General features: G+C 40.8%; 2 protein-coding genes across 2 annotated transcripts in view; both read right to left on the bottom strand.

Moving 5' to 3' along the window:
- The window catches only part of ITGA1 (integrin subunit alpha 1), a 94,034-nt gene that overhangs the window by 68,582 nt on the left and 9,775 nt on the right, over positions 1–15,677 (bottom strand). The gene's annotated exons all lie outside the window — the stretch shown is intronic.
- Positions 9,159–14,786, bottom strand: PELO (pelota mRNA surveillance and ribosome rescue factor). The gene is made up of 2 exons (XM_034440855.3): positions 13,086–14,786; positions 9,159–9,878 (listed from the first exon to the last, which is right to left on the bottom strand). The coding sequence occupies exons 1-2, from the start codon at positions 13,809–13,811 to the stop codon at positions 9,447–9,449; spliced, it is 1,158 nt and encodes a 385-aa protein (XP_034296746.2). The 5' UTR covers positions 13,812–14,786; the 3' UTR covers positions 9,159–9,446.

Genomic DNA, 15,677 nt, shown 5'->3' with positions numbered 1-15,677 from the left:
GGTGGTCCCTATTTTTCTACTTGCATTTTTTACGTGCTTTTGAACTGCTAGGTTGGCAGAAGCTTGGACAAGTAACAGGAACTCACCCTGTTACGCTGCACTAGGGATTCGAACCGCTGAACTGCTGACCTTTCAATCAACAAGCTCAGTATCTTAGCCACTGAGCCACCACATCCTTCAATTTTTTTTCCCTTAAGATTTACTCAATTTGATGGGGAAGAAATGGCTTTGTCAAAGAGAAGAAAACATGGTAAAATTCTGGTAGTGAGGGATAGGGATTCTTGTAGTCTTATAGTGATGATGAATAAAACAAGCTTCTTTCCAGGGAAGGATGACAATCTTTCCTTGGGCTCTTTAGAGCTTAACATAATCAGAGAAGATGCAAAACACAATCGAAATAGAGAAGGATTGAAGTATTTTAAAAATGAAATCTCTTTTGCAGAAGAAATGTTTTAAAAAGAAATTGGAAGTTGGATTTCAGCACAGTGTTAGAAACATCCATGTTATTATGCTTTCTAATGTCATTCCTGCAATATTTTGAGATTTGAGAACCTTTTTTGATGGATGCATACTGTGACTCTTGGAAGTATTCAGTATAGCTTCCAGAGTACCTCCTATATCTTCCTCTATTGAACAGTAATGTTTAATGTGATATCAAGGGAAAGTTATTAAAAAATGGTCATGTAACTCTCTTAAATTAAATGCAATTATTTATTTTAGTTTAATAAATTATGGTAAATTTAGTTAATTTACTTTATTTAATTTAGTTTAGTTTAATGAAAAGAAGGACTAGGGGTGACATGATAGCAGTGTTCCGATATCTCAGGGGTTGCCACAAAGAAGAGGGAGTCAAGCTATTCTCCAAAGCACCTGAGGGCAGGACAAGAAGCAATGGATGAAAACTAATCAAGGAGAGAAGCAACCTAGAACTAAGAAGAAATTTCCTGATTGTTAGAACAATTAACCAGTGGAACAACTTGACTCCAGAAGTTGTGGATGCTCCAACACTGGAAGTTTTTAAGAAGAGATTGGAGTACCATTTGTCTGAAATGGTATAGGGTTTCCTGCTTGAGCAAGGGATTAGAAGACCTCCAAGGTCCCTTCCAACTTTGTTATTCTATTCTATTTTGCTATGGCCCTGCCCACTTCACACAGGACAATCTCTGGCAGTCTACTCGAAAAGAAGCCTTTCAATCTCAGCTTGAAAAAGGTTGCACATCCATCTTACTTAGGTATCCATTTTAAGTAATATTTTATCTGATATTTTCATTGTTAGAAATAATTTCAAAATAAGACTACAACTGATTTAAAATTGCTGCATATAAACTAAAATAAATTTTACATTTTGTAAACACATTTGTATGCAAATGTAAACACATTTGTATGCAAATGTGCATACAAATGTGCATACAAAAAATATGCACGTTTTCATACTTTCACAGTAAAACATCTCTTTAAATTTAAATCCATAAAGTTCCATAATGCAGAACATTAATGGCAAAACAAAACAGAAAGGAAACCACCCCAAATTTAAGCTAAAAGTTTACATGAGCAGATATTGTTTTACTTGGTGCTGACTGTTATAATTTCAGTTCTAACCACAAATGAATTAGGAAGGCATTCCACAAACCAGATTCTAGTACAATGAATGCCCTCTTTCAGGTCCCCACATAGGGAAGCATAGTAAATGTGACAACTTCAAACTGGCTTCACTACTAGATGTTGTGGCCCGCCGGCGGCCAGAAGAGCTGGCAGCAAATTCAGACAGTGAGGAGGTTGGGGAGGAACGTGAGCCAGTCCTGGAGTCTGGGTGAGGCTCGGACGAGGGCTCTGAGTCGGAGGCAGAGAGTGGCCAAGGCTATCTGGTAGTTCTTTGCTGCCTCCAGAGTCTCCGGAGTCTGACATCAGCGAGGCAGAAGAACAGCGGGAGCCTGTTCCCAGTGTGCTCATGCGCAGAGCTGCCAGAAGACAAGAACAATTAAGAAAACAGGGTTGACATGGGAGTAAGGCGTGGAGATGATTGGCCCCTCCCATGAGACATAAAAGAGAAGCGAACAGGTTGTGAGCTTTTGCACGAAGCAATTAGTTCATCTGGTCGGTAAAAGCTTTGGAAAAGTTCTTTTTGACTCTGTGCTAAGTTTGGCCTTGCCCTGCGTGTGGCAATTAGTTCTCTGGCAGCATTCCAAGGGAGATAAGGTGGGTGTTTGTAAACGCCCCCCTGAAAGACTATTTGAGAAGCCTTTCGGACTGGGAATGACAATAATTCACAGCCGTATGAATTAAAGAGGTTTGCCGGGACTAAGATTGTGCTGTATACTTTCTAAGGAAGCCTAGGTCAGAACACTAGATTTTAAATCAGAGGCATTTAAAAGTGCTCTGCCGGGCCACCTGAGTGTGTTCAATCCTATGTCTGTTGGAAAGAGAACACAGTGAACATTTTTGCATTTTAAAGACTTTGGCAGTGAAGACATTTCTTGTGGATTATGTGCTCAGGAACATAAAACATTGTAAGTTGTTGATGTTTTAAGTGATGCTAGGATTCATCATGCCTTTTATGAGTGCCCCATCAAATTGCATGTTCAGGGCCTTTTATAGTAATAGAGGTTGAAAAAAAAATGGAAGAAAAGTCTTGCTGCTTCCATTAGCATTCTTTGGACTCATGAGAAAATAGCAAATACTGCTGAGGCAAAATAGCTTTAAAAGAAAAATCATGGATAGTCAGAGAAGATAAAGAAGCAGCATTTTTTGTTTTTTTGGCTTTGCTGTTATGAAAAGTATGCAGAGAAGTTTTAATAGGAAGCCTTGCCTAATACAAGTGGGAAGGATAATCCAAAACTTGTATACATGAACACTTGCTATTTAATGGAAGACTACAGTAATGTGGAGATGTCTCTTCTGTGTATGTCTGCTTTATTCCACTCTTCCCAATATGATCAGAGATTTTGATATATCCACAGTTCCATACAAACAGACTAGAAAGAGTTTATAATACCCAGGGATTTTCTAAGATTTGCAGTAGTCCAACCTCCTTTTTAAAAACACACCTACATGGATTGCAAGTGTCTAGATCAGTGATGGCTAACCTTTTTTTTTTTAATTGATTTTATATGCCGCCCTTCTCCGGAGACTCAGGGTGGCTTACAATGCATTAAGCAATAGCCTTCATACTTTTGTATATTTATACAAAGTCAGCTTATTGCCCCCACAAACTGGGTCCTCAGTTTACCTACCTTAGAAAGGATGGAAGGCTGAGTCAACCTGGAGCCTGGTGAGATTCAAACTTACAGTAATTGCAGACAGCTGGTGTTAATCATAATGCTATCAGTCTGCTGAGCCACCAGGCCCTTTTTGCCATCACGTGCCAGGAGGGGGGGAAAGTTCGCGTACGTGCCCACACCCATAATTCTATGTGCCCCGCCCTGCGCATGCCACACAACCCCCCTCCCCCCCGCTCCTGGCACGTGATGGGCTGGTAGGCCCGTTTTTCTTTCTCACCTGGCTCCAGATCCTCTCTATGCATCTGGGGAGGGCGAAAACAGCCTGCCCCCCCCCCCTTGGAGGTCCTCCAGAGGCTTGAAAAGGCCCATTTCCCAACTCCCGGTTGGACAGGAAGTGTCATTTTTTGCTGTCCCCAGCCTCCGGAGGCCTCTCTAGGAGTCTCTAAAGGCTGGGGACAGGAAAAAAACGGGGGAGGGGGAGGCTGTTTTCGCCCTCCCCAGATGCATAGAGAGGATCTGGAGCCTGGTGAGAAAAAAAAACGGGCCTTCTCCACCCCCTCCCACAGGCCCTCCGGAGACAGGAAACAGCCTGTTTCCCTACTTCTGGTGGGCCCAGAAGGCCCGAAAATCATCTGGCCAGCATTGACCTGGCGTGCCCACTGATATGGTTACGCATGCCACCTGCGGCACATGTGCCATAGGTTCGCCATCACGGGTCTAGATGATTGCTAGCATGTAGCAAAGAGACAGGAAAAAAATATCTCTGATGCCCTCTAACCCTCTTCTGAATTTTTAGTCAGATGTTGTAGGCCCATTTTAAACACAGGTTGTTGTTGATTTACAATCATTCATTTTGCAACCATTTGAAATTACTGAAAAACAATGACTTATAACCAGTCCTCATACTTATCATGAGCATCCCACCATGTGATCAAGATTCAGGCATTTGGCAAAAAGCATGCATTTATGAGGGTTACAGTGTCCCGGGATCATGTAATCACCATTTGCAATCTTCCCAGCTGGTTTCGGACAAGCAAAGTCCATGCTGGATAATGTTGGAGAGCAGTTAAAGCCAAACTGTGAACCAGCTAAATAAGTAAGGTTAGGAGTGGAGGAAAACATTGCTGGAAAACAGCTAATTAAGTTGTGAACTAGCAAAAAAATAAACCTAGAAGGAAGTGGAGGAGATAATACTGGAGAATAGTAAAAGCAAAACTGTGAACCAGTTAAACAAACAGAGATAGGAGTGGAGGAAAGCATCGCTGGGAAATAGTTATCTAAGTCATGAAGCAGCTAAATATTAGATTTAGTAGCAATGGAGAGCAAACCTGAAGTAAGCAAAAATAAAGTATTTTGGGAGTAATAAATTAGATGGAAATGTTGAATGAATGTTAAAATGAATTGATTTTGAAATGATTTTAAGAGAGGAGAAAACTATTTTATGTTAAGACTATGGACACTAGGGGTCATCTAAGAGAGGTAAAATATAGATTAGATGTAATGGGTTTTAGGATTAAGCAATATATATGAAATACTAGAATGGTGTTTATTTGGAAATGATTGAATATAAGAATGAGCTGTGTATATTTGGAGTTTAAGATTTAGGATGATATAGTAGAATGCTATATGATTAGAATAAGATGCTAGAATGTGCGATAAAAACCGGGATTGGATTTTTTTTTTCTCTTTAAGATGTAATTGGTTGAAATCCGGAATTGAATTGGTTAAGGGAATGTGAGCAATTGTACCTATTTTATACAGGATCAAACCTTTGCTCTAAAAAGATGTATTTTATGTTTTATGTTTAAAAATAAATAAAAAAATTTTCAAAAAAAAAATGCTGGATAATGTCCGCATGATTCACTTAACTGCAATTATTTGCTTAACAACTGCAACAAAAAAGTTCATAAAATTGGACATGATACACTTAACAATCACCTTGCTTAGCAATGGAAATTCTGGTTCCAACTGTGGTTGTAAGTCAAGGACAGAAAACACTACATAGTAAAGCTGGCATTCTCATGGGCCCAAACTGTTAACTAAATGTTGAGAGGGGAAAAAATTTGAAAAGTGTGAAACAAGACAATGAAGTAAAGAAGAGGGCGTTGTGGGTTGGACGGAACCCGAATAAACATTCAATATTGCAACATTTTGTTGCAGGTCCCATTGGATCCAAGCATGCTTTCGTGCTCTTCATCAAAGGAAGTGTTTTTCAAATTTGGCAACTTTTACGATGTACGGACCTCAACTTGGCAACTTTAAGATGAAGGGACTTGATCTGTCCCCGTCCACACACACACACACACAGCCAGCCGAGGGTTAAGAAAGTACTTGGCACGCACACAGGTCGTTATCTCAAACTTGGCAGCAATATAATCACCGTCTGCCAAGAGCTTTTACTGCAACAGATAACATAACATTACATACGCATTGCAAATAGTCCAGCAAAACAAAATCCCTTTTGGCAGCTTCAGACGTTGTTCAAGTGACTAGCCAAAGTTTGTTTTTGTTCGTCACGGGGTTTTACCAGCTACCACCCTCTCTTATATAGTCTCTGGGGTGTGGTCCAGTGACTCAATTCTAATCCCTAGCACGCCTTCTTAACTGCTGCAACCGTTTATCACGCCTTCGTTGGCGTGCATCCAGGAATGACGGCTCTCCTTCGCTCTCATCCGAGACACCTGGCTCCTGGCTAATCTCCTCTCCCTCGGCCGGCACCTGAGACAGTGCCAGAGGGGAGGGGCCTGGAGAGGGAGGCCTGGCTGACTCCTCTTCCTCATGTTCGGAGCTTTCTTCCTCCGATGAGATAGACTCAGAGGGCGGGGCCACAACAGGACCTCAGCATGCTGGTTGGGAAATTCTGGGAGTTGAAGTTCACATATCTTAAAAGTTACAAGTTTGAAAAACACAGATCTAAGGCAATCGATAAATAGAGTACAGGAATTATGCAAGTCTTAATGCTTAATACTTAATGGTAAGGATAACTGGGACTGAGCAGTTAAACTATTTGCCAGATGACATGAATTGTTCAAATCAATGAATATAGAAGGAAAAGCAGCATCATGTCATTAGCATACACTTGTAGAGCTAGTGCACATTTTATGAATAAAATTCATAAAGACAACCTTTTTTGCACTAATATTAAATATATAGTAAATAATATTCTTCCCTTCCTCTCTTTGAACCAGTTATTTGAATATCAGCCATAGTTTGCCGCCTTCTGGTAAAAGTTAGACAGAAAAAAACTTTATATAATTTTCAGTGATCTTCTAACAAATGCTTTTAACTTCTTTCCAGATTTTTGCTGCTCAGGCTATTTCTGTATTATAAAGCTAGTGTATTTAGAATGCTCTGCCATCTGAAAAATATGCTTGAGGCATTCATTGTGGAATTTTCCTCATGCCCTATTAGCCGACTACATGCCCTAATCTGGACAATTTAAAGGCCACATCAGAAATGTATATTGCTATTAATTTCACACTTGGCTAAAAATCAGTATTTCTGATAAAACCTTACACAAAGCTTTCTATTTATCAGTGAAGAATTCAAATATGCCTATTTATTCCGATAAACCATAAAAGAACTTTTGTTTAACTTCTCTTCTAGCTTTTCTCTCTACATCTTTAACCTTTGCCAAAGAAGAAACTGACATTTTCAACTATTACTCATAAACAATAAATACATTAAAAATACAGTTCTATTAAATGTAAGCAACAAGTAAAACACAATTAAATATTTCGCAAAAGGCTTAAGTCACACAATCAATGCTTCTACTAGACTGTTATAATCTAGCATGCAAGATTGTTCTCTTCACAGTAACATATACATTAAAAGTAATTTATTCAGACTGCATTTAAATGGACAAATATGTCAAATTTATCTTTTCAAGTGGATAAAGCTGCGGAAACTGGGGGAAAGCTCTGGTGCATAAACATGGAACGTGTAATTATACAACCCAAGGCAATGTAATATGGTAGACTAGAATTTGACCATGTTGCTATGACATATCCCACTATGTCTTGTTTTAACTGGGGGTTGATCTGACTCCAGGCAATACAGCAAAGTGAGGACAATATGCCTTTTTTTTTCCTGCATGAGTGTGTGTGTGTGTTTACTCATTCTATCTGTTGAAAGAGAATTTGCCTTACAATTTCTTATAGATGGAATGAATTTCCAACACCTATTTACTGTATTTAGCCAAAAGGCAGACAACTCTAAATTTAAAATACTATCCTCTCCCCCCTAATAGTATCTTGTGAATGTATCTATGTATACACATGCACACACACACAATGACAAAATTTCTGTATAATTCCAATTTCCGTCCTTTCAATCTAAGTTTTCCAACTCCAGTTGAAACCAATTCTGAGTATCTCTCCCCTCTGCAATAAATGTGCACTGATACATTTATATATGCATATGTATATAGATACCTTAAAGAAGCCGCATGTTCTTTAAAAGGTGGGAGGAGGACAAGAATAAATTCATATTAATTGGATTAATAGCATAATAAAGTGAATGCCTCCAAAATCAGGGATTGCAACTTCCTCACTGTTTTTCACAGAAAAGACAAGAAAGAAAAAAAGATAATCAGGGAATGGAATCAGTGAGATAAAAGGACAGCTGCCCTGGGAAAGGATGAAAAGAGAAAAAGAAGGGGAAATCTGATGGTGATGAGACTGTGGAAAGAAATAACCGACCAGGGATGGAAAGAGAAGAGAGAGAAGTCTTGTGTATGCATTACAGAAAAGGTTAAATGTACCAGATAGACAGTCACTCTCAAACAAGAGGATAGAGGGAAATCTTCACAGACATCCATCCTTTTCACCTACACCTGTTCCTTTCTACCTTTCCTTCCCAACAGTTCTTTTATTCTTATCACCAAATGTAAGGGTTCCTCTCCTATTCACAGGAAATTTCAGGAAAATCTGAACTACTAGAGTTAAGGCATCCCCATTTCAATTCTTAGGAAGTATAAATGAGCCCTTAACTTACAACAGAAATGGATAATCTTTTGGTGACTGAGGCACATACAACATTTGGGAGAAACCATGAATAAAGTACTGATATACATAGGCAGATTTTTTTTTTTAACTTTTGGGAAAGTGCACAATACAATTAATATATGCTTGCCTTACTATGCACCAGGTCTGTGAAACTGGGTGCCTGCAGGCCGGATGTGTCATGCTCTGCAAAGGCAAAAAAGTCACGATACATCCTGTGACGCGATCAAGTTTGACACCTGTGCTATACGCTATCCAAGCGTAATCAAGGGAAGCTTAGGAGCTGCATCTGGATGAGTTTTGCCCTGGTGATCACAGCATGTGGGTGTGGAGGAGAATTCCATTTCCCTAGTTTTATTCTATCAGCTATAAAATATACTATTTCCTAGAAGTTAACTAATCCACAGCAGTTGCGTGGTTTGAATATATAAATCCCTCGTAGCTGCAAGCCTCATTGTGTAAGGATAAATACAAATAATCAGGCACAGTGTTTATGTTAAGCATGTTAACTGGAACTAAGCTAGTTGGTTAGGTTTGCCAAAGCATTTAACAAATGTTTGTATTGCAACTGAATTTCCACTCAACTCTTAAAAATAATTTACCTTCAGTTATTTAGTAATATATTGTTAGATCTTATGTGAACTTTTAGCCCATTAGTTATGTCAATAAAGTTTCATTTAGCACCATGAATTTAAAATTTCATTTATAATAAAAGAAAATGTTAATAGTCAATTGCTAAAATGGAAACATCCGACAGAACATAAGTTAGTAATTTTCAGTGTTAAAATTATGAAAGATTTAAACTTGCCACATGCTTTCTGACTATTGCTACTGACTATATATTTTCTCCTTTCAACATAGTCTTTGAGGGCAAAAGGATAAAGAAAAGATGGCAACACTATTGTTTCTTTCTAAAATACACAAATAAACACGTTACTGTTCTTGCCTGATAAGTTTATTGTTTTTTCATGTTTCACCACAAACTAGAATTGTTTGCCATTAGTTAGGTCACCCCAGCTTTCTTAGGGGAGATCTGTTAACATATCACCACAGCAACACAAATGCATAAATATCAAGTTCACAAAATGACAACTTGGTCAGTTGTTTTAAAAAATATTGTTCTCTATTTTTTGTTTTGTTTGGTATTTACTATTGGGAACAAATATTACAAAGGAAGTAGTCTCATTATACAATAGGATAAGAAGGGTGAAATTATTCTCCATCATCAATCGTCTTCAGAACTAGATTCATCTTCCTGGTCAGAAAGTTCTGCAACAGGAAAACGCAGAATAGCAGCTACACCTGTCAGTTGTCCAAGCTGTTCCCCAGATACATGAAGGCTAGAGAAGATGCGAACGGTGCCCATATTCTCACGCACACTATCTACGAGCCGGACATATCGACTACGAGTAGGCACATCCTGATGCCTAAAAAGTTCATCGCTGATCAACAGAGTATCAATAGCCATAGCTTCATTAGCCTTTTCCACATGTTTGAGACCATAAAAGGCCCGATCAGGCTCATGTTGTAGCATTTTGTAGAAATCATCTAAAGCTTTGACTTCAGCAGCTGCTTTGGTATCAGCAAGTCGACTAGTCACAGCTGGATCACAAAGAGCTTCTTTCAGGGCATATTTATGTCCAGATGATGAATGCACCTAGAGTATGAAAAATAACAGAAAATGTCTATTATCTACTATGATAATGATTAGTTTCTTTTGGAAACCAAATTCCCAGGAACAAGTTGACTTATAACCAATCATTTAGTAATCATTCAAAACTGCAACGGCACTGAAAAAAGTGACTTGCTATCAGGGGTGAAATGTAAAATTTGTTACTACCGGTTCTGTGGGCGTGGCTTGGTGGGGGGGGGGGGCTTAATGTGACTGGGTGGGCGTGGCCAACTTTTTTTTTTTTAACTTTTCAAAGCATTTTTTCTAATGCTTTGGAAAGCCTCTGCCAATCAGGCAACTCAGCTGGGGTTGTCAGAGAGGCATTTTAAAAAATGCCTCTCTGCGGATCAGGCAACTCAGCTGGGAGTTGCCAGAGACTTTTCAAAGCATCTTTTTACCACCTCTTCGGCCAAGAGGTTGCAGAAAAAAATGCTTTGAAAAGCCTCTGATGATCCCAGCTGTGCCGCACGATCATAAGTTTTTTTTTAAAACTTTTTACTATCGGGCGATCCGGTCTGAACCGGGAGCATTTCACCCACTTGCTACGAATCCTTGGACTTACGACTATCACAGAATCCCCATTGGACACATGATCAAAATTTGGGTGTTTGGCAACTGGCATGAATTTACGATGGTTACAGTATTGGGGTCATGTGATCATCATCTGCAACTTTCCCAGCCAGATTCCAACAAGCAAAGTCAATGGGGGAAGTCAGATTGACTTAACAATCACCTGATTCACTTAATCATTTCAGTGATTTGCTTAACAACTATGGCAAAAAAGGTCATAAACTGTTCAGGACTCACTTAAAAACTGTGTTGCTTAGTAATGGAAATTTTGGTGCCAACTGTGGTTATAAATCGAAGACTACCTGTAAAGGTTTTTAAAATACATGGAAAACATTATATATTTTTCTTATTTGGGGAAAACAATTTATCAATCTAAAAAAAACCCCTTTAGTTCATTCAAAAAGACAATCCAGGTAGTCCTTGACTTACAATCACAATTGAGCCCAAAATTTCCATTGCTAAATAAGACAGTTGATAAGTGAGTTTTGACCCATTTTGTGATCTTTCTTGCCACAGTTGTTAAGTGAATTACTGGACTTGTTAAATTAGTAACATGGTTGTTAAGTGAATCTGGCTTCCCCATTGGTTTTGGTTGTCAGAAGGTTGTAAAAGGTGATCACATGCCAACAGGACACTGCAACCATCATAAATACATGCCAGTTGTCAAGCATCCAAATTCTGATTACATGACCATAGGGATGCTGTAAAGGTTGTGTGAAACATGGTTGTAAGCAGGGGTGAAATGCTCCCGGTTCGGACCGGATCACCCGATCCGATAGCGATGGTGGTGGGTGGTTCGGAGAACCGGTAGCAAAAATCCCTGTGCCCCCCCCTCCACCATGCCCAGCTGAGCCGCACGATCATCAGAGGCTTTTTTTTTTAACTTTTAAAAGCATTTTTTTCTGCAACCTCTTGGCCGAAGAGGTGGTAAAAAAAATGCTTTGGAAAGTCTCTGACGATCCCAGCTGAGTTGCCTGATCGGCAGAGGCTTTTCAAAGCATTAGAAAAAATGCTTTGAAAAGTTAAAAAAAAAGGCCACGCTCACAGAACTGGTAGTAACAAATTTTACATTTCACCCCTGGTTGTAAGTCAGTTTTTCAGAGCCGTTATAACTTCAAACAGTCACTAAATGAATGGTTGTACATCAAGGACTACCTGTATATGGAACTGCTAAAAAATTACAAGAATACAATGCCCTCTTTGGATTTTGCTCTAAGGTTACCTGAGGTCAGCCAGGATTATTGTAGTAAGTATATTTACTGAGAAATATGTCTAGCTGAACTTAATAGCTGCACTTTTGCCTAGATAAGAATCAAGCTCCATATCCCTTCATAAACTATATTCATTTCAAACCAAATTTTGGTTTATAATAAACTAGTTAAACAATGAATCACGCTCATTAAACAGCTTGAGAAAAAGTCTCAAGCAGAAAAACAGGAATGGACATCTATAAAGGAGCTAAGAGTAAATGTATAGGTAGATTTAATGACCGTTCAAAGTTACGACAGGACTGAAAAAGTGACTTATCGTTTTTCATGTATGACTACTGCAGCATCCTCAATGTCATGTGATCAAAATTCAGATGCTTAGTAACAGGTTCATATTTATGACGGTTGCATGTCTCAGGATCATGTGATCAGCTTTGCGACCTTTTGACAAGCAAAGTCGGTGGGGAAGGCAGATTCACTTAACCACCATGTTACTATCTTAACAACTGCAAGGATTCACTTAACAATTGTGGCAAGAAAAGTCATAAAATGGGACAAAACTCACTTAACATTTCATTTAGCAACATAAATTTTGGCCTCAATTGTAGTTGTAAACTGAGGACCACCCATACATTGTATAGTTTAAATCAGAGCAAACACATTTAACTAAACATACTTATTAGGGTTTCATTATAAAATTGTTTTAATTATCTTAAATATCAGTCCATCCTTTTCTTAAAACTATGTTTAAAGATTGGAGATTATGACTAGGAGAGACAGCAACGCCCCTCCTTTTCAGTAAAAAAAGCAATAAAAAATAAACACAGGTAGGCCTCTCATAGATGGATTTCAACTGCACTAAAGTTATTTGTAAGGCCATACGTATCCTTCTAAAGGTTTTTTTTTTAAATCCATAGGCAAATTATAGCCAGATTTAGGTGATCCAAATTTCAGTATTTTACGTGTCATTAAAATTAAATAGGTTTTTTTTTTAAAAAAAATTACATGGTTAGGTATTTCTACACCTCCCATTTCTATATACCACACAACTCCAGTGCACGGCTAAAGATCATTCAAGCCGATGGCATGAAGCCCAGTGGTGGGTTTCAAATTTTTTTACTACAGGTTCTGTAGGTGTGACTTGGTGGGCGTGGCATAGCTTGGTGGGCGTGGCAGGGGAAGGATAGTGTAAAATCTCCATTCCCTCCCCAATCCAGGGGAAGATTACTGCAAAATCCCCATTTCCTCCCCATCAGCTGGGACTTGGGAGGAGGAGAATAGATGGGGGTGGGGCCAGTCAGAATTTTTACTACTGGTTCTCAGAACTACTCAAAAGTTCTGCTACCGGTTCTCCAGAACTGGTCAGAACCTGCTGAAACCCATCTCTGATGAAGCCCCTTAACTTCTAAATTACCTGTATGAATTTGGAGCGATTCTCCAGCAACAACTTGTTGTCGTTCTTGACAGCCTGCTGGAACATGTAGTCGCAGAACTGCTCTCTCACGAAACCCGGGCTGGCCACCAGGACACACTTGACCACTTCGAAGTTAAGGTGTCGCTGAATGGCCTGCATCACTTGCTCGTAGAACCTCTCCAGGGCCCGGTCGTGCTGGGTGCAGTTGCCGCGGCGTTTTCGTGGGATGTTCACTTCGATCTTGGCCCGGGTCAGCGTCATACTGGGGGTGACGAGGCAGACGTGAGCCAACCCTTCCTGCATCACCACGGCGGCCAGGTCGGCGCTCCAAGCCGGGTCGCAGGCTTGCTCGATCCGCTCCAACACCACGCTGTCCCACTGCTTCTTGGCCAGCGTGAACTGCCGGTTGGGCTCCAGCTCGATGGTGTGGTAGGCGCCCATCTTGACGTACTCGTTCTCCTGGATGTTGGTGCCTTTGACGCGCAGCTGGCAGGCCTGCGAGTCGAAGTCGATGGTCGCCACGCAGAGGGTGAGCGTGGTGCGGATGCGGTTGCTGCCCACGCTGCCCGTGGACGACTCCGTCTGCACCTTTCGGATGGTGGAGGCCCGCAGGCTGTCGCCCACCTGCAGCAGGTTGTAGGCGTGCCACATATCCTCGGGGTCCTCGGGGATCAGCGTCACTTGCCCGGCGTTATCCTTCTCGATGTCCTTCCGCACCAGCTTCATCGTGGCGGGCAGCCCGGGATCGGCCAAAAGGACGCCTTCTCCTCCTCCTCTTCTCAGCCGGCGGCCGGGCCCAGCCGACCGACCAGCCTCACCAACGACCGTCCCGGGGCGAGCAAATGCGGCCGACGACCGCCGGAGCGCTTAACAAGCCACGGAGGCGCTTGGCTCGCGGCCCGCTTGAATTGCTTGTGGGCGCTCCGGCGCGGTTCCTCTCAGCCGCTCATTGAATGGCTGGTGCGGAGAGAAGCCATGGCCGAGGGAAGGGGAAGCGCCAAGCCGGAGAAGGAGGAGGAACAGGCCAGGCCTCGGGCGGAGCGTAAATGTGACACGAGTCTTGGAGGGGAGTGGCGGGACACAAGGCAAAGGCTGGTTGGTTGGCTGCCGGCGGGGCTCCACCGCTGCTCTCTAGCCGCGAGAGCTGAGGAAGGGAAGGGCTTCCCTTCGTCCGTTGACGCGATTAAGCCGGGTTCCGTTAGGAAGGGAGAGAGAGAGAGAGAGGGAGGTTGGGGCCTCGGGGTGCGGCGGGAGACGTAGCTGCTGGTAGCTTCCCGCCTAAGTCACGTTTAAAAGCGGGCGTCGTAATGTGGACCTCATGTCTCTTGCGCCTCTCTGCGAGCGTTTGATTTGAAACAAAAGAGGTTTTGGGGACGCAAAGATAAGCAAATGAATCGGTTTTAATCCCAAACCAGTTTAAACCTGGTTTGTTTTAACTGCCCCCATCCCCCATTTTCCGGGGCTCGCCTGGGCTCATATGGTAACTGGCTTCTTTAAGGGGTACTTAACCAGGTTGGGGGTTGGTGTGATCCGTGAACAGCTATTCTGACCCAGGTTTTCGGGGAGTTTATGCACTGAGGTTCATTTCCCTTTCATTTTTAAAGAAGAGCAGCTGGCCAACGTAGGGAGAGGTTCAGTACAATAAAAACAATCTTTTAAAATGCAACGTAGAATTGTTTCAATATTCTAAGCCTCACTCTTTCCCCACCCGTTTTCATTAACTGGACTCCAGTGCTTTGAGGGGCAATATATATATATTGCCCCTCAAAGCACTGGAGTCCAGTTAATGAAAACATATATATATATATATATATATATGTTAGGATGGGATTCAGTGAGAAATGTTGGATTAAATGATCATTTGGCATTCTTGTGGGATTTAGTTTACTAATAAAGCATACTTCCTTATTGATCAGGGCACAGTACTGCCTAAGCCCCAAATGGAAGTTGGTAGGTAGTCATTGGAAGGAGCATATTTCTAAGAAAATGATTTCAAAATAATCAGACATCCCATCAGTTACATAACTCTTAAGTCTCCTGCTATAGTCTGATGGAAACTGAGAGTCATCTCTACCACAGCACAAGGGTGGTACATTTTTTATGTGTTACTTGTTTTAAGCTGGAAAGTATAGTCATGGAAAGTAAGGGAGGATTTTCTATGAATGGCTCACTGATATTCAATGTTATTCATTATGTATGCACAGGAAGAAAAGTCATTACAGAGGAAACAGATCCACAACTTTTTAATTTGAACAAGTTTAAGAGGGGGAAAAAAGCCTTTATGCCATTCGAATAATGGAATGCATTGAATTTCCAATTACACATAAATTGCTTTTATGTGGTTCTGTTGGTTATGGTTTCTGACTTCCAGAAGAAATTAATGGTGATTCATTGCCCTTCCCCTTTATGTAACAGAGAAAGATCCAAAATTAAAACCTATAATCAATAGTGTCCATGCCAACGCAATGTATATATTTTTCCAGTAATACAAAATGAGGTAATCTTTAAAACGAGCATGATAATTGAGTATAGAAATATATGAAAAAGAAATATATTAAGTATAAAGAAATACTTTTGCACTTGTTTATATTA

The sequence above is a fragment of the Pantherophis guttatus genome, chromosome 2 (genome assembly GCF_059756535.1).
Source record: "Pantherophis guttatus breed Tessera chromosome 2, ASM5975653v1, whole genome shotgun sequence".
Taxonomy (NCBI): domain Eukaryota; kingdom Metazoa; phylum Chordata; class Lepidosauria; order Squamata; family Colubridae; genus Pantherophis; species Pantherophis guttatus.
The sequence above is the reverse complement of the archived record's forward strand: the minus strand, read 5'-3'. Positions and strand labels throughout refer to the sequence as shown.

What these genes read in the sequence shown, in the direction of transcription:
- PELO (XM_034440855.3), bottom strand. Translation starts at nt 13,811, where the DNA reads ATGAAGCTGGTGCGGAAGGACATCGAGAAGGATAACGCCGGGCAAGTG. An exon ending in ATCGCTCCAAATTCATACAG is followed by an intron (nt 9,879 to 13,085) that starts GTAATTTAGAAG and finishes TTCATACTCTAG; the next exon opens with GTGCATTCATCATCTGGACA.